At 40.2% G+C, this 24,272-nt stretch overlaps 1 protein-coding gene and 1 pseudogene across 2 annotated transcripts; one reads left to right on the top strand and one right to left on the bottom strand.

Moving 5' to 3' along the window:
• Positions 1-2,331: 2,331 nt before the first annotated feature.
• On the bottom strand, positions 2,332-23,840 carry DHRS7 (dehydrogenase/reductase 7). Of its 2 annotated transcripts, XM_055289206.2 has the most exons (7): positions 23,254-23,840; positions 13,595-13,747; positions 11,552-11,658; positions 10,536-10,775; positions 7,653-7,775; positions 6,938-7,153; positions 2,332-2,565 (listed from the first exon to the last, which is right to left on the bottom strand). In XM_055289206.2, the coding sequence occupies exons 1-7, from the start codon at positions 23,384-23,386 to the stop codon at positions 2,518-2,520; spliced, it is 1,020 nt and encodes a 339-aa protein (XP_055145181.1). In that variant the 5' UTR covers positions 23,387-23,840; the 3' UTR covers positions 2,332-2,517. The 2 variants fall into 2 exon arrangements, with proteins under 2 accessions (XP_055145181.1, XP_055145183.1); XM_055289208.2 differs by lacking the exon at positions 10,536-10,775 and having other exon boundaries at positions 23,254-23,551.
• Positions 16,654-19,281, top strand: LOC129487314 (short coiled-coil protein B-like; annotated as a pseudogene).
• Positions 23,841-24,272: the final 432 nt, after the last annotated feature.

The raw sequence follows: 24,272 nt of genomic DNA, 5'->3' as shown, positions 1-24,272 counted from the left end.
TTACACAACCCCAACTGTGTTTCAGCTTTGGACTAATGAACACAACATTTTCTTCCTACTTAAAAAGTCCACTCGGGATAATGATTAAGAAATACATTGATGCCAAATAATAAATACTTTCAAAAAAGTGAAATGTGAACATTTGACTTTCACAGCTCTTTACTGTCTTTGACGAATCTTGACATAAAGCTGCCTTTTCCATCTTGGGCTGCTGACAAAAAAGCCTAAGAAAGAAAGAGGGTGTATACAGAAAATTACATGCCGTGGAAAAATACCATACACAGGCCGGGAGCGGTGGCACTTTGGGAGGCCAGGGCGGGCAGATCATTTGAGGTTAGGAGTTTGAGACCAGCCTGGCCAACATGGTGAAACCCTGTCTCTACTAAAAAAACAAAACTTAGCCAGGCATGGTGGTGCACACCTGTAGTCCCAGCTACTTGGGAGGTTGAGGCAGGAGGATCGCTTGAACCCAGGAGGCAGAGATTGTGGTGAACTGAGATAGCGCCACTGTACTCTAGCCTGGGCGATAGAGTAAGACTCCATCTCCAAAAAAAGAAAGAAAAAAATGCCATACGGATGAATATTTAAAGATTTTAATTTATATATACCTCTTCTACCATTCATTGGCTGGAGTATTTGAACAGACATCAGCAGGCACAACGCTAGGCAGGCACTGGAGATTCAGTGATGAATAAAACAAAACTGACCTGGAACCTGGCCTCCTGAAGCTTCTCTTCATCTGTCTAAATTCCTTTCTTTCAAGGCCCAGTGCAAGTGACACCTTCATCAGGAAGGGCTTCCACATGATTCTATCTGCAAATCTCCCTTTTCTGAACTATTATGCTTATAGTCTGTACCAGGCCACATGACATATGTTATTTTGTGGCATTCTAGAATTCTTATAATTGGTGTGTTGTATTCAATAAATAATGTCGTTATTCCAATTTTCATCACTGGTCACGCAAGAGTCCTGTCTTTATTATATTTTATCCCCATAGTGCACCCCCAGTTTCCTCCCCATCCTCAGTAACCATCACCATACCTAAATATCTATCTAATTAGGTTGTATGTTTTCTTGCAAAATGAGTACTATCTTCTGTGAACATATATTTGTGTATGTGAACAGTACTGTGTTAGCGTTGCTTCTTTATTTCTTCACTCATTACTATGCTTCTAGTACATATCCATGTTGTTATGTATGCATTTATTCCATTGCTTCTACCCGCTATACCTCATGGTGTACCTCTACCACATGTTGTCTTCCCCCTTTTCCAAGGACAGCCACTTGGGTGGCTTCCAACTTGCCCAACGACTACTCTACAGTGATTTTATGTATGTTACTTTGGCTCCAGCTCAATTGTGAACTGCTTGTAGATAAGGACCATGTTTTTCTTTACCTGTTACTCCTGCTGATTTCCTATTAGTGCCTGTGCATGTTTTTTGCTGTAAGGTGTTAAACATTAAAGCAAAATTAATAATAGTAGAAGTAAGGAGTTGCCAGTGGAATATTCCTGAGCTGAATCTAATCATGGCTTTACCCCTTACTAGCTTTGTGACCTTGACCTTGGAAAAGTAAAACCTTGTTGCTCTTTCTTCATCTATCAAGGTAGATAATACCGTCTATTTTAGTGGGCTGTTATGAGGAATGAGTTAATTAACTAATACTAAGCACTCCAGTACAGAAGACATACAACAGGTGTTTAATAAATAATAGGTACAATGAATCCTACCTACTGCTTCAAATTACAGCCATCTGTACCTGTCAACTTTTCTAAGAGCATAAGCATCTTGGAGGTAAGGTCATTTCAAATACTTCTTTACATCTGCTCATTACCCAGCATTCTGCTTTGTGTGAAATATTCTATACATTTATGTTGCTATGGTTTGGATGTTTTTGTCCCCTCCAAAACTCATGTTGAAACTTAATCCCCAATGCAACAGTATTAAAAGATGTGGCCTTTAAGAGGTGACTGAGTAATGAATGGGATTAAATGCTCTTTTGAAAGCATTTTGCCCCTCTTTCCCTTCTGTCCCTTCCACCATGTGAGGACACACATTCCTCCACTGTGGAAGATGCAGCAATGAGGTGCCATCTTGGAAGCAGAGATCAGCCTTTACCAGATACTAATTCTGCTGGTGCATTGGTCTTGGAATTCCCAGCCTCAAGAGCCAGGAGAAACAGATTTCTATTGTTTATAAATTACCAAATCTGTGGTATTTTGTTATAGCAGCACAAATGGACTGACAAATCTGTTAACTTAAATTTTAAGCATATGTGCTAAAGTATTTTAAAAGGTTATTTTATCCAAGAATATAGTATGAGTTAATACCTTTTTTGCAAGATTCATGGCAATCTTTTATTATTCATTTTTTATTTCATTCCATGTTGGAAGCAAAGTCATATCTATTAAAAAGTAAAATCACAAATTAGTCTGATTATTCAGAAGCATAAAAAGATTGCTGTTTTCATGTTTTCCATTTCTCCCTCTAGTGGCTTGAAAAGTACAGGTGCTCTTTTCAGTCATGTTTTGTCTTAAAGATTTTAAAATAAGAAGAGTCTGCATCCTGTAAAAGAGGGACAGAAACATGAATCAGTACCTACTCCTATTTACCCCAGTTTTTAACATTTAAGTCCTTCTGTTTTGAGGAGCTGTATCATTATGGTTCACTATTAAGAATCTTTACCAAACTTCAGAAACTGCTTAAATTAGAATTTAAAAATCATAGCCAAAATTCTAGATGCATACAAAAATACTTCTAATGAGTTTAGCATCATCTTTGGTTTAGAGGAGGTATAAACAGCATTGGACCGCAATGCTAAATTCTCTATAATGGCTTTTCTGGATCAGCATATCATACCTACACTGACTTGCCCTAATAAATAAAAACAATAAGTCAGATTATGTAGAAGTGAGATATATGGGAGATAACTCTTTAAAATTATTTGTGGCTGGGCAGGCACTGTGGCTCATGCCTGTAATCCCAGCACTTTGGGAGGCTGAGGTGGGCAGATCACCTGAGGTCAGGAGTTAGAGACCAGGCTGGCGAAACCCCATCTCTACTAAAAATACAAAAATTAGCTGGGCATGGTGGTGTGCACCTGTAATTCCAGCTACTCGGAAGGCTGAGGCAGGAGAATTGCTTGAACCCGGGAGGTGGAGGTTGCAGTGAGCTGAGACTGAGCCATTGCACTCCAGCCTGGCCAACAAGAGGGAAACTCTGTCTCAAAAAAAAAAAAGAAAAGAAAAAGAAAAAAAATTATTTGTGAACTTTTTGTAAGTTGCTTAAGGAATAAAACAAGGCAACCTGATAATCCCCAAGATGTGATGTTTCTTTTGGGAAGATATGCATTTACCACTTTCAAAACTTTGCACTAAGAAAGACAAAATAATAATAATGATAATACAAAATTCAGTGTAGCCACTGTTCTTGATCCCTAAAAATAATAAAAATTCATAAAAACAAAGTTCCAGACATATAGACTAAAGAAGCAAATTAGTTAACAAGTTAACTAGTTAACTTGTTAACAAGTACTATTAGCTTGAAATAAGCTATGCTAGCATTTTCTTAACTTAGATGCTTATCAATAAGAAAATTTATATACATACATATATATATATATAATATAAAATAATGGGAGAGAGGAAGAGTACAGACTATAAAGAATGAGGTATTATGTCCTAAAAATTGCTTTGAGAAATGACAGAATGCCCAGCTTATCATAATAAAGAGCGACAAAGTAGTAAGACTATATAATAAGCAATATTTCAAAGATGGTGATAGGAAGAAAAAGGCTGTCATTTTTTTAGAAAAACCTAGGTGTAAAAAAAATGCGAGATTTGCTAAATGATGTTTATATTTTACAGTTAGATATTCTCTAAACAAAACAAAATACCCTTCGTATGGACATTTCTGGAAGTACTACTACAGTGGGACTGAAATTCTCTAGTCCCTTGTCCCTCTTTCCCCTCTGAAAAAAATCACTTCTGTAATATATTCTTTCTCTGCCCTATTATTTAAATTGAGAATGTGAACCAGTACAGACATTATGGAAAATATGGAAATTCCTCAAAAAATTGAAAATAGAATTACCATTTGATTCAGCAATTTCACTTATGGGTATAAATCTAAAGGAAGTGAAATCAGTACTTTGAAGTAATATCTACACTCCCATGTTCATTTTAGCACTACTCATAATAGCCAAGATATGGAAACAACCTAAGTGTCCATTAGTGAATGAATGGATAAAGAAAATGTGGTGTGTGTATATATATATGGAATATTATTCCACAATGGAATATTTTTCAGCCATAAAATGATGGAACTTCTGGCATTTGTAAAAACATGGATAATTAATGGACATTAATGCTAAGTGATATAAGCAAGATACAGAAAAACAAGTACTATGTGATTTCACTTATGTGGAATCTAAAAAGTCATACTCAAAAGCAAAGTAGAATGATGGTTGCCAGAGCCAGAAGATGGAGGAAATGGGGAGATCTTGGTCAAAAGGTACACATTTTGGCCAGGCACAGTGGCTCACACCTATGATCCCAACACTTTGGGAGGCCAAGGCAGGTGGATCGCCTGAGCCCAGGAGTTTGAGACTAGCCTGGGCAATGTGGCAAAAACCCGTCTCTACAAAAACTACAAAACCTAGCCAGGCATGGTGGTGTGCGCCTATAGTCTCAGCTACTCAGGAGGCTGGGGTGGGAGGATTGCTTGAGCCTGGGAGGTAGAGATTGCAGTGAGCCATGATCACGCCACTGCAGACTCCAGCCTGGGTGACAGGGCGAGACCCTGTCTCAAAGAAAAAAAATGGTAGCTATTTTCAGTTATAAGATAAATAACTTATGTTATTATAACTTACAAATTCTAAGGATCTAATATACAGCATGGTGACTATAGTTAATAATACTGTATAGCATATTTGAAATTTGCTAAGAAAGTAGATTTTTAGTGTTCTCACTACACACAAAAAAAGGTAACTGGGTGATAGGTGTGTTAATTAGCTTGATTGTGGTAATCATTTTACAGTGTATATTAGATCATCACAATGTATACCTTAAATATATATAATTTTTATGTGTCAATTATAAAGAAAATCTCTGATCATTAAAGAAGCTGAATATCCTGGTATATCTAACTCAAGCTGAGAAGGGGGAAAAAAGCACAATAGCTAACACTTAGAACACTCCAAGTTGTGTTTTAAGTCCTTTTCATATATTAAATTCATGTAATTCCCATAACAATCCTATGACTGGACACTATTATCATCATTAATCTCCGTCTTATATTAATAGATGGGGAGACTGAGTGATAGAGAAGTAACTTGCTTTAAGGGCATGGGGCAGAGCTGGAATTTGAACCCAGGTAGCCTAGCACCAGGCTGCATGCTCTTTGCCAGGAGGCTGTGCTTCCTCTGTAGTAAGGTGGCCTGTCCCTTTCAACTCTTTCCATCACTGGGCACAAAGCTACTGCATCAGCTGTCCTCCATATTTAAAACTCAGGTATAATCTTTGATGAAGCTCTACCTTTAGAGCTTCTACCCACACTACCAAGTCCCAACAATACCAAAACACTCATAAGGGATCTGGCCCAAAGCAAACTGTTCCACATTACTACTTGGTAGAAAACGAAAAGCTCCTTTGTGATTTTTCACACTCTGGACATTTTAGTGTGTCATGACCCAGTCTGATAACCTTTTATGTCTCTTAAGCATTTTGTTGTGTTTGTAACTTTTTACCCCCTAATTCATTTTCACTGTTCTGCAAAGAGTTGGAATAAATTAAATGTCTAACAATTAGTGGATTGCTTAAATATTTGCAGGTATGTATAGTATGATCTTGTTTTATAATTCTTTTTTTATCTATCAATCCCTATTGATTAATTTCTAAAAGAAGGTGGTAACAAAGTATATCAAAGGCTAACAATAAAAACCATCCTCAGCAATAATCTTTTGCTGCATAATCATCTATAATTTTTGGTTTACTTCATTACATTTCCTATACTGTCTATAAATTAAATTCTTTTGAGGGTCACAATTTCTCAGAAATGGTTAATAGTATTCCCTGACTAATTGCTATAAAGAATGAGTGCTGAAAGAATGATAATCAGCATATTTCCTTAGACAGGGGAATAGGCACATCTTAGATGTGCTGAGTACTTCAGGAATGAGGTAAAAGTGCATGTATCTGTTTTAACAACACAGTAAGTGCTTTGACAAGAAAGCATAGGGGCTGAGGTGCACTTGGTCCTGGAGAGAAGTGGGAGGGAAGGCCAGGTACCATTCCAAGGAGGTGACATGGGAGTTGAGACTGGTAGGATGGGTAGGAGTTGGTGGGGAAACATAGTAGGGAAAGAGCATTTTGACACATACACACACTGGTCAAACAATATGTATAGAAGAAAAAAATGGCAATCTTTGATTTCATTTTACCTTGTAAAAAACTTCTTTCTCCAAGACTATAATAATTTATAGTAAACCAAAAGATATGCATGGGGATAAAATATTTTTTATTTATTTTTCTTTATATCATGAGATTGGTGGAGGGTTAGAAAGGTTTTTTGTTTTTGAAATAGAGTCTCGCTCTATCACCTGGGCTGGAGTGCAGTGGCACCATCCTGGCTCACTGCAACCTCCACCTCCTGGGTTCAAGCAATTCTCATGCCTCAGCCTCCCGAATAGCTGGGATTACAGGCATGCACCACCACGCCTGGCTACTTTTTGTATTTTTAGTAGAGACGGGGTTTCACTATGTTGGCCAGGTTGCTCTTGAACTCCTGGCCTCAAGTGATCTGCCTTGGCCTCCCAAAGTGCTGGGATTACAGACATGAGCCACTGCACCCAGCCAGAAAGTTTCTTAAACACTAGAAAATTCTGTACTTTCCTGCAAGATTGATACATATTATTAAGAAACTTAGAAATTGGTCTTACCACACCACTCTTAAAGTTCTCAATCCTTTTCTTCCCCATCTTGCTGGTTATCCACCAGGCCCAGGTTGGCATGTATTGCCACAAATATGTTACTAACAAGAAAGGTTGTTCTGAGATCCAAACTTCTTTCAAATCATTGGCCATGCTGATTAACATCAGCCGCACACAACGACTGGTTGTCATCTTGTGGGACTGGTCTCCATTATTGCCTATGGTCTAAGAAAAGTTAAAAATTAAGTGAATTTATCCAAGCGACTTCACAGAACTTTAAGCTAGAAAGGACTCAAATGCCGTCTAGTTGAGTGGTTCCTTTAGTGGAGCTTCACGCCTCTTAGTAGTCTCCATAGCTACTAATGGGAGTTTATAAACTATTTGTAATATTTCAAAAAGCCTAACAGAAACCATATGCTTACTAGATAATATAGTGCAGGCTAACTAAAAGATGAAGATTCTTTGCTTTTAATTAGAATTGCATCACCCTAATGTGCTTAATGACAATTATCACTTTTGTAATAAAAATCAAAATATTAAGACAATGCATTTAGCAAATGAAATTCCATAAACAATTTTCATAATGGCAGGAGTTGTTTTGTGAAAAATTCACATAAAAGCACTTCTAAGACAAAAACTCTGATATACAGTGATACAACACCAATATATAATGCCAATATATAACTAGTAAACATTCAAATTATTCCCAACTAGAAATTTTTACCTTTGTGACTTCTCCAGCTAGGGAATTCTCCACAATATTTGATTGCACAGGTCCTGGGCAAATGTTAGAAACTATTATACCTGGGTATGTGGCAAGTTCTGTTCGAAGGCCATTAAAAAAACCCTAACAGGCAAAAAAAAAAAAAAAAAGGAGGAAAGCAGGCAAATAAATACAGACACATATCTCACGATTTATCAAAATATGTTCCAAAATGTGTGAGTAAAGGACAGGTAGGGTAATCATGCAAGCTTATTAGGCACTTTTTTTACTATTATATTTTAAGTTCTAGGGTACATGTGCACAACATGCAGGTTTGTTACATATGTATACATGTGCCACGTTGGTATGCTGCACCCATTAACTCGTCATTTACATTAGGTATATCTCCTAATGCTATCCATCCCCACTCCCCCCACCCCATGACAGGCCCCAGTGTGTGATGTTCCCCTTCCTGTGTCCAAGTGTTCTCATTGTTCAATTCCCACCTATGAGTCAGAACATGTGGTGTTTGGTTTTCTGTCCTTGGGATAGTTTGCTGAGAATGATGGTTTCCAGCTTCATCCATGTCCCTACAAAGGACATGAACTCATCATTTTTTATGGCTGCATAGTATCCCATGGTGTATATGTGCCATGTTTTCTTAATCCAGTCTATCATTGATGGACATGTGGGTTGGTTCCAAGTCTTTGCTATTGTGAATAGTGTATTAGGCACTTTTAACCATAGACTGGAAGCAATCTAGAACAGACATTCTCAGCTCTTTCCAGCTATAAATGGCTCACCCCCTTTGATAGTGAGGGGTCTTCCCATCAATGATTTTTATGGTAGGCATGCACTGGATAGGTAAAAAGAACTATCCCTGAAGATTCTGATATACCCTCTTCGTACCAGTCCTCCTCTCCCCACTCCAAAAGGGGTGTATGTCCTCCACTGAGAATCACTGAGGTCGGGTTTCTATTTATTCCCCCAAAGTAGTCTAAAGTGCAAATGTTTGGGGCAAAGGTGAGGAAGATGGGATTAGTACTTCACAGACAGTATCAGAAAGAATGAATTCAACTTTTTCCATTTATATTACTATTTTAACAGAATTAATTCATTTCAGCAAACATTTATCTTTTTGGGTAATAAGAAGGTACGTGGCTAATTAAAAATGTAGTATGATTGCCTAATGAATGACTTGTGTAAAACAGACTAGACCTTCTAGACTTAAAGATACTGACCATTTCTAAACCAATGGGGAGTAAACAGAAATCTACTGCCTCTCATCTCTTCCTAAATTAGGAAATGTTCCAAGACTACATTGTTATAAGGCTGGGTCATCTATTGAAAAGCCTAAACAGCTAACCCACAGTACATTTGTATATGATCCAAAAATGTTAAGCAGTTATCAGCTCTGAAATTCTGACCCCAACAAACAGAGGGGCTATGAGGGTTTATGATCAGAGACTAATAACAGTGCCAGACTCAGAGGTGAACCCCCCCCCCCAAAAAAAAAAAGCTTGGTAATTGAATGGAAAACTCCCATAACTTTAACCTTCTGCCTCTCTGTAGCAAAACAGGAGAGGACACCAAGCAAGCCAATACATCAAACACTAAAACCTCTCCTTGTTTGAAATCACATCCAGTATTGTGTGTAAACTTTTCAATGATAAACAAGTTAATTGTGTAGCTTACTGAGAATCTGAGAAGGAAATGTGCTCTTCAAAAAGAGCTTCCTGGTAACTACAGTCTCAACCTAACACATTTTATCATAGGATCAAATCCAGTAATAAAATAATGAGTCTTGGAGGGCAGGCCAGACAGCTCATCTGTGTTTACTGAAAGCATCCAGCATATCTTATGAGACACATGGTGCCAAACAGATGGGTGGCCGCCCTCCCTCATCTGCCTGCCTGAGGCTTGCCCAACTGCTCCACAGGAAGTGACTGATGCCTGTTACTAAATATGAGGAAATCATCAGTATAGCATTCTGCTTCATCACGGTCTGCAATTGTCTGCACTTTGCAGCAGAAAAAAGATGTCCTAAAGAACCAAAGCTTCAAATTTTCATGAAACCATGATGACCATGTAGCTATTGCATCTCATTATTCCAACAGTGAAACATTCTACTTAAACTGACTTCAACAGCATTAAATATAAATTTTGTGTCTTCCTTAATCATTCTTTTCCTATTGGCCTTATAATTTCTTTATATCCAGTCTTAAGCCACCATTAAAAATTCATCCATTTCTAATATTTATACGTCATAAGTTATGCAATCCAAATCAAGCTTCTCTCCTTGCCTCTGCCTTGACTAGATTTTCTTCTTCCAATGAAACCAGAGTGAATACAGTCTAGATTTTTCCCAGTAAGGATATGAGACCAGGACTAATCATCCTGTGGGAAGTACCTATTTCTGACATGCGTATATAATTAGACCAGGCAAAATAAACACCAACTACAAGGGGCAAGGAAAAGAAGTCATAGAAATGGGGAGGAAAAAGTACATCCTGAAGTGTATGTAGAAGAAAGGAGAAGTGGACCCCCAATTTTCCATGAAGATGTGGTAGGAATAAGGATAAGGTGAAGAGTAACATGTTAACTAGATGATACAATTTTTGAGGGCAGAGACCACATCTTATTATCTTTATATCCCCAGGTTCTGTTGTAGTGCATGGCACAATGCAGTGCTTGATACATATTTATTTGTTCAACAAGTTAGAGGCATGTGTGGATCAAGTCTTTTTTAGCATCTACTGGGGGTGTCCTCTACCAAAAGTCTCCTTGGGTCTCTCTGTCTCCCCACACCACTTCCCAGTTCCAAGGACCTCACATGGTGATGGCCATATCCCCCATATACACATTTAAGTCAGTTCTATCAGAGTTGAGTTTAAGCAGCCTTACCCGGAGAGCATGCTTGCTAGCACAGTATCCAATGGAAAGAGGTACAGATACGATACCCAGGATGCTATTCACAGTAACAATCTTTCCTTGCTTCCTCTCGATCATGTGAGGCAGAACACATTTTGTCAAGGACACCGTCCCTAAGTAGTTAAGCTCTATTAGCTTTCTGTAGACATCCAAGCTGGTATCCACGCACAAAGAACGCTGGGACATTCCACCATTGTTGACCAGAATGTCGATCTAGTTAAATAAAATCAGAAAAGGGGTGTTTGGGGGATGTCCTTTGGATAGATTGATGGAATTCCTATGGATGGTTATATTGTTAACTTGAAGAATCAATGGAACAATGGTATATTTCCAGAAGTCAGCAATTAAAAAGATAAAATAAAACCCTGAATTTACCTGTGGAATTAAATTCCTGTTTTTGGTGACTTTTTATGAAAGTTAATAATTGTCATTAAAATAAATAAAAGCAGCCAGCCAGGCACAGTAGCCTGTAATCCCTGCACTTTGGGAGGCCGAAGAGGGTGGATCATGAGGTCAGGAGTTCAAGACCAGCCTGACCAACATGGTGAAACCCCATCTCTACTAATAAATACAAAAATTAGCTGGGCGTGATGGTGCATGCCTGTAATCCCAGCTACTCAGGAGGCTGAGGCAGGAGAATCGCTTAAATCTGGGAGGCGGAGATTGCAGTGAGCCAATATCACACCACTGCACTCCAGCCTGGGTGACAGAGCAAGACTTCGTCTCAAAATAAATAAATAAATAAATAAAAGCAGCAATGAATTTTTAGCTTCTTTTGTTCTACATGGAGGAATTTGTACTTGTTAAGACATGAAAAGTACTAATTCCATAACGCCAAAGACTCAGAGATTAAGGGGCCCAACTCATGGGCCCAGTCTCACTGCATGGACCCCACTTGCCTAAAGCCCTTTGTATGACAGCACCACGGATCGGAATCTCTTCTGCAGTTACTTCAAAGCAAGACTGTATCAATATAAGATGCTACTTACTCTACCAAACTCCTGGAGAACAGCTTTGGTAGCCGCTTCATGGGAACCAGTGTCGGTCAGGTCAAGGGGCAAAACAAGTATATCTTTTTCTTTTAAATTGCCATTCTCTAAATAAAGACAAAAATTTGTGTGGAAGTCATGCCCTAGTTCAATCAAGCTCCTTGCTACTCCCACTAACACCCACCCTGCAACAGGAGTTGGCAACAAACTCATTTCTGGGTGGCCCTGTGAAAATTCCTCTCGGTGGTCAGGAAGAGGACTAGTGGTTATATCAGACAAAAAGCTGGCTGGCCTCACAGGAAGTCGAATGGCCACTTGAATATGCAGTCTAACTTTACAACTTGATTTCTGGTAGAAATCAAGATTACACTATAAACTAGAAAAGAGGAAATATTTTAGAGCAATTTCTTTAGAAGTACAGAGGTACCTTTGTTTTGTGATAGGCTCACAAAGATGAGTTGCTCTTCTACACAAAAAACAGCTACTTGGGCTTAAAATCAGTAAGAAGCTCAGAGTCCTACAGTCAAATGACATATAGAAGCTTCTCTCCAGAGGCTAAGGATTCCTGGAGGTAAACAGGGAAAAGGACACATGCCTGAAATTCCCAACCAAGAAACATGCTGCTGCCTTGTGATTGGCTTTTTCTGTTCATCAAAAGAACAACTGAAACTAATTTTCCTGGACTCTAACCTTGAAATACAAGTAAGGTCAGTAAGAAAAACAACCAGTATAGAAAATAGAAGAGGTAAAAAGACTTCATGGGCAAAAGAGTTAAGTGTGAAACATCAACTGTATCAAATGAAAAAGTGGGCACTACAGATCTGCAAGATAAAAGGAAACAGCCTTGTGCCAGGTAAGAAATGCTGACCTGGTTCATCTACTCCACCAGTACAGGACTTGCAAGTCACAGCAGCAGAGGAACAACTATCAAAAGAAGTGGCCCAGTGCAAAAACACAAGAGGCCTTTGAAAGCAGTATCATGAAAGAGGCCTGTCGCCCTGCTGAGCACTACTGTGGCAAGTAACTCTCATTTCTGGGTGGTTAGCTCGATCAGCAAAGTTAAAGATTTAAAAGAATGACAGGTAGAGAGATGGCCCAAAAAATGGTCTGTTGGAAAATTCAAAATTATCTCAGTTTAGGTACTATTAATAAATGTTTCATGAAAAATAGTAACTTTATACTTGAAGTTGCTTTCAATGTGAACATAATGGCTGGGTGCGGTGGCTCACACCTGTAATCCCAGCATTTTGGGAAGCCGAGGCAGGCAGATCACCTGAGGTCAGGAGGTCGAGACCAGCATGGCCAACATGGTGAAACCCCGTCTCCATTAAAAATACAAAAATTAGCTGGGTGTGGTGGTGCATATCTGTGGTCCCAGCTACTCAGGAGGCTGAGGTACAAGAATCGCTTGAACCTGTGAGGCAGAAGTTGCAATGAGCCAAGATCACACCATTGTACTCCAGCCTGGGCAACAAAGTGAGACTCCATCTCAAAAAGAAAAAAGTAAACATAACTACACCAAAACTCAAACAAAAATATTAACACTGTTGCCCTTTATGTGAATATGAAAGTATTACCTCAAGTTGTATTTTTTAAACCTAATTCCATTCCTATTCTTTTATCCTATATAATAAGTCTTATCCCATATGATTTTAATATCTGATACTTTAATAAAATGAGTAAGGATTCTTCCTAATTTCTATGATCAGATACATGTATGTCATGGATAAGAACCCAACTGTTTTTTCTCTAAGACAAAAATCTAAGTCACTTGGTCACTAAAAATCCACCGACATTTTACATAGTTGTTGGTCACTCCCTAATGCCAAGAGTCGGTGCAAAAAAAGCATAGAAAGGTGGCAGAAAAGAAGAAAAAGGCGAGGGCAGCCAATTAAGACAAAAAGGAGAGGATCTGAGACAAAGCACGTAGAGCATTTGGAGCGAGGGGGGAAATCTCATTCCTCTCTAAAAGTCCCAAAACCGTATTTGAGTTTGGATTGATTTATTTCTAGGAAGCACTGCTGCTATTTCAGATCTGCTTACCCAGGCATCTTCTTTTCACCCTTTCCAGCTCATGCACTCTTCTGGCTGACAGCACAAGAGAAACTCCTAGTTTAGACAACTGGTAAGCCAGCTCCTCACCAATTCCACTCGAGGCTCCAGTCACCCACACCACCATATCAGTCAGCTCCCATTCTATGGAAGGAATGGCAATGGAAGGAAGAAAATAAGCAATGAATTACACTCATAAATCCAAGATTAGAAAAAAAAAAAGAAAAGAAAGCCTTAAACAATACCACTAAATACGAAGGCATGATGCATACAGCTTAAAATTTGAAATATTCTAAGAAAGCATCTCCTTCTTAACTAAAAAAAAAAAAGCACTAATACAAATCATACTAGTAACAGTTATCAACATAGTATTTGTATATTACAGAACCTTCATGACTTTTCCAGACTTTACTTCAAGGTAAGCCTTATAACCTCATGGTTTCACTCTGAGGCTCTATTTATGACAAACAGATAAGATAAATACAATAGATAAGATAAACAGGCTAAGTAAATAGAAAAATCACTGTCTGGACTCACTTTCCTTAGCCATTAAATGAGGCATTCAGATTAGATGATGGCTGAAGGTCACATCCAGTTTTTAATTCTATTATTCTAATATTTTGCAATGGAGGTTGATGAAGAATCTAAATATACCAAGTTCTGTGCTGTTGATGGAAACATCCTAGATTTTTAAACTAGTATTTTCCCCATTTGCCAATCATGCCTGATGCCTATCAGCTCAAGGTCATTTTGTAAAAATGCTCCCCAGATGCCTGAGCTTTCATCTTAGGAGAATATAGTAATTCACCCAAGAACAAATGCATATTACAGAGAGATGAAATATTGTACTCTGCTTCTCCAATTATGTTCCTCTTAAAGACTAAAAATGTTACAGTACTAAAGCAATGACAAATGGTTTATTCTTTTCTCCAATGAAAAACTTATTAGCACTGCAGGAGATGATATTCACTGTCTCTCTGAACCCATAAAGTCACTGTTATGCAAAGTTCCTGTGTGCCTTATTTACTAAAATATATGTTATTTATCAAAAATATCAAACAAGGTATCACTTAACATCCCATTTCCGATTTTATATCAGAAAAGTTAAAATCAGGAAATGATTGTACTGTTTTAAACAGCTCTAAATCCTAACTGTGCTGTTAACAGTACCATCCCTGGAGACTGCCAGGGTTCAAACGCCAGCTCCATCACACACAGCACTGAAATGCTCCCAGGTAAGAACTTGGTGCCTTAATTTTCCACAACTGGAAATGTGATGAATAAGAACACATCCTTCACAGGATTGTTGAGAAATGAGTTAAAACATGGAAAGCACTCAGGGCAGTATCTAGTACATACTCAGTGTTTAATAAATGTCAATTATAATTATTGCTCAAGTTTTTTAATAGATGGACTTTACTACAGCAAAACATAGAACAGTCACTTAATGACGTATGTCTCCTAACTTCTCCAGCCAGGAAAACAGTTACCAATTCTAATGGCTTAACGTTTTTACATTACTTCCTATGTACTTAACACATTGTCTACTAAAAGCCTCACCAGAACTGTATGAAAAGGTATTATGATCTCAGTTTTACAGAAAAGGTAACTGAGGTTTACAGAGATTAATTTGTCCCACTAGACCATAGATTCCATTAAGGGTAGAACCCTGTGTACCTTGTTCATTGCTGTGGCCTCAGTGCTTAGCAAGGACTGCAATATTGAAAAGGCTCCATAAATAACTACTGAATAAACAAACACCCAAGAACCCTGGCAGAGCTGGGATATAAGCCCAGGTATATCTAGCTCCAAAGCCCACACTGTCCACTATTTCATGATATACACATTTACATATGATCAATATTTTAAAACCCAACTGTTTCTCAGACATTCAAGAAAATACCACTTGTCCTTAGGAAAAAGGTTTCATGTAAATATCTCAACTAAGGCCAGGTACGGTGGCTCACATCTGTAATCCCAGCACTTTGGGAGGCCAAGGCGGGCAGATGACTTGAGGCCAGGAGTTCGAGACCAGCCTGGCCAACATGATGGAACCTGTTCTCTACGAAAAATACAAAAATTAGCCAGGTGTTGTGGCGCATCCTTGCAACCCCAACTACTCAGGAGGCTGAGGTGTGAGAATCACTTGAACCTGGGAGGCAGAGGTTGCAGTGAGCCAAGATTGCTCCACTGCACTCCAGCACGGGTGACAGAGTGAGACTCTGTCGCAAAAAAAAAAAAAATCTCAACTAAGGATGGAAACATCCCAAATACTATGTCTGGGCTACAATGCTTTCCTGTCATATAATGTACTTTTGTGAAAAGGCACAATTGGGCCACCTTCCTATAGGGCTTTATCAAGAACAACATAACATCTATCCAGATAATCATTTATTCATTCGTTGACTACTTGTTGTTCCCAAGTTCTGCAATCATCAGACTCTAGAGTGAATATCATTTGTTTTAGAAACACAGGATTTACTAACTAGCGTCCAGCTAACAAAGACCTCTTGATATTTACACAAATAAGCACATGTTTAAAGCTGATGGTGTAAACTTTTAATACAATCACAATTCTGGCCTCTTCCTCCCACCCTGAAGAAACTTTTTTATTTAGCGCCGTTTGTTTCCCGATTCCACAGAATCTGGTATACATAATGGCCTCCCTTTAAGAGCCCCTGAAAGTAGATTCTTAGAGTTGAAAGGAAAGTGATAGTTCAACCCCCACTCCAGTTTGAGAATTCTCTTCTCAAGCCCTTGACCCATCTCTAATTCCCTCACAGGAAAAGGAAGCTAATTATCTCTGAAGCTTCAGCTCCTTTTTTGGGAAAGTCTAATCATTCCAGGGATCTTTTTTATACTGATGTGATAAGCTTTTAAATGCTATCAACCAGCAGCAGTGGGCAGTAATCCTGCCTTGTGGTTTGACAAAGAAGAAGTCAAACTTCTGGTGTCGGTGTGTCCAAGTGTCCAGCCTGAGGCATCCTCCTCATCCCTTCCTCTCCCAGCACCTCAAACATTCATCAAGGTTTTTGTATCCAAGGCCCAAAAGTTTGTTACCCAAGATGACAAATATTCACATGGATGCAGTTGATGCTGAAAATCATTTGGAATTGGAGGGAAACACACAGCTTATTAATCAAGTGTTGGAACTCCAACATATACTTAAAGACCTCCCTGTCAGAGGAGATACAGTTACAGAAGAAAATCTCAAGCTAAAATCAGAAAACCAAGTTCTTGGATAATACACAGAAAATTTCATGTCAGCTTCTAGTGTTTTTCAAACAACTGACACAAAAAGCAAAAGAAAATACAGAATTGAAGCCCTTCTGTTTTATGGAATTGCTGCTGACCTTTCTTTGTATGTTGGACAGATTTCAAAAGTGATAGTACCTTTGTTTGTGGTCTCATTAAATATTTACGGAGCTAATGTCAGATGTAGGCAACATTCATAGCATAAGAGGAGACTTCCATAAGTTTGTGTATTATGTTAGTCTATGAGAATGTGCAAATGTATTGGAAACTTAGTTTAGAATAGCACATATTTATGAAACTTAAGATGAATGTTTTAGAAAATTTGCTCTGATTTGTGGGTTTAGCCCTGTCTTTTATTATAGGCTTAGTAAGATATACAAGAAACTAACCATCATGCTGTGAAAAAGTGACCCCAATCAGGTACTGACTGCACAGCTTCATGTACCCTATCCATCTTCTTGGGCCCCTTCTCCACTGGCTTCTTCCTTCCTATCTCCCCTCCCCCAGGGAAAAACTGGTTTCACATTTGTAAAAGCAATTTTAATACTTAATCATCTCTGAGAGTAACCTGAACTTTAATTGTTGAAACTTAACCAAATGAAGACATTTTCTCAGCTAGGGCTTCTCATTTGTGATATTTAATACTAAGATAGAATTGCTGGTTTCTCTTTAATCAATTGAAAACAAAAAGAGGCTATAAAAATGAAGATTTTTCATTGAAACTGAATTGTCAATCTGGGAAGATAATTTTTTGTTGTCAAAAACTTCTTTTTGGCCAGGTGCAGTGGCTCACGCCTGTAATCCCAGCACTTTGGGAGGCCGAGGCAGGAGGATCACCTGAGATCAGGAGTTCAAGACCAGCCTGGCCAACATGGTGAAACCCTGTCTCTACTAAAAATACAAAAATTAGCTGGGTGTGGTGGTGGGTGCCTGTAATCCCAGCTACTTGGGAGGCTGAAGCAGGGAGAATTGCTTGAACCTCTAGGACGTGGGGTTTGCAGTGAGCCTGCACTCCAGCCTGGGCAACAAAGTGAGACTCTATCTCAAAAAAAAAACCGAGGCGGGCAGATCACGAGGTCAGGAGATCGAGACCACGGTGAAACCCCGTCTCTACTAAAAATACAAAAAAATTAGCCGGGCGTGGTGGCGGGCGCCTGTAGTCCCAGCTACTCGGAGAGGCTGAGGCAGGAGAATGGCATGAACCTGGGAGGCGGAGCTTGCAGTGAGCCGAGATTGCGCCACTGCACTCCAGCCTGGGCGACGGAGCGAGACTCCGTCTCAAAAAAATAACCTTTTTTTTTTTTTTTTTACAAAATTACCTACTTGGTATCTGAAAAGATATAAATTATGATCGTGTGTGTTTAAAATAGAAAAGCTTAAGGGAAAATAGGGTGGGAAAGTACTTGGTAAAATACGAGTAACCAACTCCAAATATTTTCACTCCAGATTTGTGTTATCTCTGGAACAGAGTAGATCTTTTGGGAAATATATGAGAGTAGATTAAGCTCGACTAACCTGTTTTTTGGCGGGGGGAGATGGGGGAGGGGACAAGGCCTGGCTCTGTCTCCCAAGCCGGAGTGCAGTGGCACGATCTTGGCTCCCTGCAACCTCCACAGCTCAGGCTCAAGCCAACCTCCCACCTCAGCCTCCCAAGTAGCTGGGACTACAGGCGTGCACCATCATGCCCGGCTAATTTTTGTGTGTGTATTTTTTTGTAGATACGAGGTTTTGCCATGTTGCCCAGGCTGGTCTCGAACTCGTGAGCTCTAGCGATTTGCCCACCTCAGCCTCCCAAAGTGCTGGGATTACAGGCGTGAGCTACCGCGTCTGGCCAACTTTGACTAATCTTATGTACCACATCTGGAAGAGAACAATTACAAAGAGTTTGGTCTCAAGGTATATTTCTACTCAGCAGATTAACTTTTGCAAAATTCCTTAAGAATGTATTAGTATCAGAATTGTGAAAAATGGGAGAGTTTCAGATGTACACTTATTGATAATCTTGCTCAGTTTTATCCTGCTTGTTCTCCCAGAATTTTCTGTAAACTCAACTACTCCGTTTACAGAGTTTTAGTCACCTTTAACAATTTTTAAAAATTCAGTTTGTAGACTCCATTTGTTAAGGGAATCAATATCAGAAGTAATACTAAAATGTTATAATAGGAAAAGGGATCCACTAATATAGCTTATGGTTATTAGAGCTGGGCTACTTTTAATCATGGAATAATCTTATGTATAGGTGTAAGAATGACTCACTATATGAATACATACTAATCATATTACAAACATTTTGCATCCCTTTTGTGACCTAGACAGACACTTAAATTGTGTTGCAATTCTGCTTTCTTGTTTTACAAAAAGGTGTTTCAGGAAGAAAAGAAATCAAACCTGTCTTCCAAATGACAATCCCTCACAGCTGTTAGGGAAGACAGCCATTATGTCTTCCCTAAGTCCTTTCATCCCTTACCTTCTCTAAGGCTAAATAAACCTATCCAATTTCTGCCACCTTCCCTCACATGACACGGTATCAGGTTTCCTCACTCTTCTGCTCACACCCACCTGCACCAATTCTAGTTGGTTAATGTTCCTGTTTATTAAAGGGAGCTGGCTAGGGCAGGACACAGGATTCGGTAGGGTCTGGACAGCGCAGAGCAGGATGAGATGACAAAAATCACTTCCCTTGTCCCCCAGAAGGTAGGGTCTATGAGGGCCTGGACTGTGGCTGATTCAGTCACTGCAGTGTCCCCAGTGCCCAGCACAGAGGCCAGCACATACAAGCAGCTAAGTCAGGAGACATCTGTTGTTTGCAGTTGCTTCAGACACTGAAGTCTACAAATGCAACCCAAGGTTGCCTAATCTTTTCTGGCAGCCACTTCGCAGTTGACTCCTATTGAGGTTACTGTTAACAAAAACCTGAGTTTTGCTCACATGCGCTGCTGTTGAAATTTTTCCTCCTCTAGACTTGTGCCATGGGTTTTTCTGGACCATTTTAATGTCTAAAATTAGTCACCCTTAAATTTCACCATGTGTGGCTGAGCTTGGTGGTTCACATCTGTTATCCTAGCACTTTGAGAGGCCAAGACGGAAGAATCACTTGAGGCCAGGAGTTCAAGACCAGCCTGGAACATAGTGAGAGCCTGTTTCTACAAAAAGTTTAAAAATATCCAGGTGTGGTGGTTTGCACCTGTAGTCCTAGCTACTGGGGAGGCTGAGGTGGGAGGATTGCCTGAGCCCAGGAGTTCGAGGCTGCAGTGAGCTATGATCATGCCACTGCACTCCAGGCTGGGTGACAAAGCAAGACCTTGTCTCTCTATTAAAAAAAAAAATCACCATGTGAGATATATGCTTGGAAATGCACAGAATTTCTCTAGACGGATACAGAGGAGGCAGGAAATGGTGGCTGCCTCGAGAGAAGCATACTAGGTAGCTAGGGCACAAGGGTCAGAGAAAGCTCTTTACTTTTTGCTATATATCTTTTTGTATTTTTACTTTTGTATTATGTGAGTGTGCTATTTTTTTAAGTGACAAAAAATAATAAACCTACAGAGAAGTCAAGAAGGATTTTTTTTTCTTTTTTCATCTTGATAGAGTCTGCCCATCTCTCCAGTCTGATCTGTTTTGGGAATCTGAGTCTATTTCAATTTTCCTTTCATCTTTTCTTCTTTCTCACTCCCTACCTCCACCAGGAGTCTTTTTAGACTTTTTTTTTTCCTTAAATCTCTCCTGTGAAATGTTAATTCCACAGATATACTGTATATCATTTATGTACCATACATATATCTGTGCTTTATACATAAAAGGAGTTCTATAAAGTTTACTCCTGCCAGGCGCAGTGGCTAATGCCTGTAATCCCAACACTTTGGGAGGCGGAGTGGGGTGGATCACCTGAGGTCAGAGGTTTGAGACTAGCCTGGCCAACATGGTGAAACCCCAGCTCTACTAAAAATACAAAACTTAGCTGTGCGTGGTGGCAGGCACCTGTAATCCCAGCTACTAGGGAGGCTGAAGCAGGAGAATCACTTGAACCCAGGAGACAGAGGTTGCAGTGAGCCAAGATCACACCACTGCACTCCAGCCTGGCCAACAGAGCGAGACTCTGTCTCAAAAAAAAAAGAAAGAAAGAAAGAAAGCTTACTCCTTAGTTAATAAGCATATGACTAAATTTTAAAATTAAGTTAAATGTTAAATTAAAATTTAAAAGTTATTAACTTCTAACTTTGTAACTGTATTTGCTGAAAAACATTTTTATGGTTTTTGAGACAGTGTCTCACTATGCTGCCCAGGCTGGTCTTGAACCCCTGGGCTCAAATGACCCTCCTACCTTAGCCTCCAGAGTAGTTGGGATTGCAGGTACATGCCACCACGCCAGATTTTTGCTGAATAACTTTTATGTAACTTACTTAGATAAATAGCAATTTATCAAACTACATGTGCAAATTTGCAAATTATATAACTACATAATGATAACAATGTAATTAAATTTAAAATCCTTCAAACTGTTCTTTTCCGACAAAAGACAACTGAAAATATTAAATGAATTTCTTAAAATTTTCAATGATCTTAACTTTTAACTTTTCCTTAATATGAGAAAATAACTTTTTTTTTTTTTTTTGAGACAGTCTCGCTGTTGCCCAGGCTAGAGTGCAGTGGCGAGATCTCGGCTCACTGCAGGCTCCGTCCCCCGGGGTTCACAGCATTCTCCTGCCTCAGCCTCCCGAGTAGCTGGGACTACAGGCGCCCGCCACCTCGCCCGGCTAATTTTTTGTATTTTTAGTAGAGACAGGGTTTCACCGTGTTAGCCAGGATGGTCTCGATCTCCTGACCTCGTGATCCGCCCGCCTCGGCCTCCCAAAGTGCTGGGATTACAGGTGTCAGCCACGGCGCCCGGCCTGAGAAAATAACTTTTAACTTAGTAGCTTAGAGATACTCATTTAGATGTTGTCAATAATTTTCCTTTTTAGCACTTGACATAATTTGATGGGTTGAATATTTTTTGTAGGGTTAAATAATAAAATATAATCTATTTTCGTTTAATTCTCCAAGTCCAAGTGAACACAAAAGGACTAAGGATCAAACACAAACAACGTCTGCAAGGCAGCCAATGGCAGCCAATAGGCACACATATTCCCCCGCTGAGGTGGAACAATCGATCAAGAGAAAGCCCTTGGTTAATGAAGTTGTGCAGTATTTGGGATTCCTGCTTTAAAAGGAGAAAGCCCAATCACTTGCCATCGTTTTGTAGCACTGCTGTCGCGTCTATGTTGTGTATTTTCATGAACTCAATGTCAGTGCTGCACATGCTATACCCAAGAAAACCCAAGCAGAAAAATGAAATACTAAGGAATAACATTTTCTCGGGTAGGGTTAAGCTTTGGAGGGGCACAAACCACTGTATTACCAGATTTTTTTTTTTTTTTTTTGGTCCACAAGAAACAATTCTCACCTTGGGATCAATATCACCCCCCTCAACGACCAACTCATAACGCCCCCCCAACATAGTCTATCTTTCGAGCTACTATCTCTTCCAAGCAAACTTTGTAACATGCTTTGAGTGTTTTTATACCAGAAACTTGGTCCAGGGAAACCCCATTTCCCCAAGTCCTTAAGGATTCAAAGCCTAGCTTTCGGTAGGTCATTTAATTTCTCTGAACACCAGTTTCCCTATCCGGAAAATAAGATTAATAATGCCTACCTTGTAAGAGTTGTTGTAAAAGTGAAACGTTATGTGTGTAAAGCGCTGACCCAACATATAGCAAACATATACGATGTCAAATATTAAGCAAGACACAGATGAAGTGAGATAGGTAGTATGCCAATAATGATCTCGCTCCAGCAAACTGCCATTTTCAGTTCTTTCCAGTGTTTGACTAGAATGAGTAAGTAGGTGAAGGACTTCGGATTATCTCAGATTTTATTTCGAAACTGCAGGAGTGAGAAGGGGAGGATAGACAACTTCAGGTAGTAGAACGACCGGGCTTCCGGTACTTACAAAGGAGGTTCCCTTACAAACGCAAGGGGACGCTCACTGTTTCTCAAAGTATCGTCCTCTGAGACAACACCAGAATCCCTGGAGTCCTGCGTAAGATGTCAGAGTCCTCAGGAGCCCCGCCGACTCCAGTGCTCTGTTACAGTTTGGCACTCCCTGGAGAGGTTTCCTAGCCTGAATGGCAAGTCCATGCCATCTTCCGAGCAGGACAGAAGACAAAGGGACTTTTTAGCCCTCGCCTCTTCCTCCCCAACCCGCAGACCCTGCGTAAGGGGCGGCCAGGCCTTCGGGAAGCTCCACGCAACCCACAAAGGACCTGGGATCACTGCGGAACCCCCGGAGACCCGGACACGTCTCGGCAGCTCCGAGCCGGGCCTCCCACTCGGGAGAGGCTTTGGCCGGTCCTCACCTGGGCGTCGTCCCTGCCACTCGGCCCATAGTAGCGTCAGGTCGCCGTCAGCCCTCAGGAAGCGCAGCAGCTGCACCACGAGCAGGAGCAGCGCGCACAGCACCAGCAGCCAGAGCAGCAGCTCCCAGTTCATGGCGGCCGCGCACGCCCAGCTCCGGGGGAAGAAGACAGCCCACACCAGAGTCGCGTCGCTGCCCTGCGGGATCGCAGCCTCACCCCTTTGGCCAGCCCAGAGCAGCACTGCCCCGGCTCCGCCCAGGGAGCAGGCCGGGAGGAGGAGCCGCTCGGGCGCGCGGGGCACAGCACTCGCGGCCCCACTCCCCGTCCTTGGGCGGCCCGCGCCCTCATGCGCCACACCCGGCGGGGCGGGCAGATTGCTTGATTCAGGTGTCCGAGACCAGCCTGGACAACATGGGGAAACCTTGTGTCTACCAAAAATAAATAAATAAAATTCCAGTATTTTTTAAAAAGCTGATTCAAACATAAGCTACATGTTATACTACGTTATTTCCTCTCTGGAAACTATCAACGGCCAGGAGACAGAATCATTCTTGCTTAGCCCCTCTTCTCCATTCCTATTCAGAAAGAACATCCCCTTTTCAAGTTTCAGTATCTTTTCATGAGGTCGAGAGAGTGCTGAAGAAAGAGTGTGGCTGTCACTCAAGACCCCACAAGCCAAGGCAATGGTCCCTCCGTGGGGACAAGGTCCTTTTACAATTAGAGAAAAAAAGACTGAAGCCATGTGCTGTGTTGGCAGCTTACAACCTGATTCTGACCACACACAAACTTACTCTGGTGTCTGTTTGGCAACCAAAGCCTAGCTTGGTACCAAATCCTCCGCTTACCCAAGCCATGATTCACATCCTAATGTAAACAGCAAATAAAAACAGAGAACGTAATGAAAACACCAAGGTCTTGCCTACTCTAATACACAAAAGAGTAAAATACTGTTTTTGATTAATTTCCGTTTGAAATGAGCTTCAAAACATTTAATTGCTTCCTGCTAAATAACTACATGT

The sequence above is a fragment of the Symphalangus syndactylus genome, chromosome 8 (genome assembly GCF_028878055.3).
Source record: "Symphalangus syndactylus isolate Jambi chromosome 8, NHGRI_mSymSyn1-v2.1_pri, whole genome shotgun sequence".
NCBI classification, from domain to species: domain Eukaryota; kingdom Metazoa; phylum Chordata; class Mammalia; order Primates; family Hylobatidae; genus Symphalangus; species Symphalangus syndactylus.
The sequence above is the reverse complement of the archived record's forward strand: the minus strand, read 5'-3'. Positions and strand labels throughout refer to the sequence as shown.

Coding starts and splice junctions, on each gene's coding strand:
- DHRS7 (XM_055289206.2), bottom strand. CDS start 23,386: ATGAACTGGGAGCTGCTGCTCTGGCTGCTGGTGCTGTGCGCGCTGCTC. Junction 10,776..11,551: donor TTCTCCAGGAGTTTGGTAGA/GTAAGTAGCATC, acceptor TTATTTAACTAG/ATCGACATTCTGGTCAACAA. Junction 2,566..6,937: donor AGAACTTTAAGAGTGGTGTG/GTAAGACCAATT, acceptor CCTCTTTTACAG/GATGCAGACTCTTCTTATTT.